The sequence below is a fragment of the Ceratina calcarata genome, unplaced genomic scaffold (assembly GCF_001652005.2).
Source record: "Ceratina calcarata isolate Rehan_Ccalc_2016 unplaced genomic scaffold, ASM165200v1 scaffold193.2, whole genome shotgun sequence".
Classification (NCBI taxonomy): Eukaryota; Metazoa; Arthropoda; class Insecta; order Hymenoptera; family Apidae; genus Ceratina; species Ceratina calcarata.
Genome location: NW_017140831.1, coordinates 2,649 through 3,187, shown reverse-complemented (window position 1 = coordinate 3,187; position 539 = coordinate 2,649). Strand labels below are relative to the sequence as shown.

The following is a 539-nucleotide window of genomic DNA, read 5'->3' as shown; positions in this document are numbered from 1 at the left end:
TAATTAATATAATTCTTCGCTTGTCGTTCAGTATTCACGAATCAAGTCTGTGTCTGATCATTTAATTATTTTTACAAGCAGGTTTGTTAATTATGTACAAAATGGTGCGTAAGGGCAACACCAGCCTGCAATACACAATCATACCGCAAACGGACCAACTATCCTCATCTAGTTTTCCGCAATCGCGGAAATCCAGTTCTAGAGTCATCAAGTACACCATGGCCACTCTGTTGATTCTGATCATGCTGTCGTGCATCGCATTAATTAGTCAGAACGATAAGAACATATTTAAAGTGTTAGACATAGGACGAAAGAGTCAAATCAGAAACGCGACTAGAAGTCAAATTAAAGAGGCGAACGTTAATAAAAGTAAAAATGAAACATCGATCGTGATAAAGACAAAGCAGGCTGTCGTGGATGAAGTGATCACCCCGCCAGGAAATTTGAAAGGGGATGAGGGAGAAATATCCGAGAGTATTACCACTGGTGAGTGTTTTGTGAATCTTTAAATCATGAAAAATTTAATTATATTTTAATAA

General features: G+C 37.3%; 1 protein-coding gene across 1 annotated transcript in view; it reads left to right on the top strand.

Moving 5' to 3' along the window:
• Positions 1 to 11: 11 nt before the first annotated feature.
• The window catches only part of LOC108621998 (uncharacterized), a gene marked incomplete at its 3' end in the record, with an annotated part of 3,097 nt that continues 2,569 nt past the window's right edge, over positions 12 to 539 (top strand). Inside the window, exon 1 of the mRNA XM_018019625.2 lies at positions 12 to 486. Coding sequence (XP_017875114.2) covers positions 93 to 486 — 394 coding nt within the window. The remainder of the gene's footprint in view (positions 487 to 539) is intronic.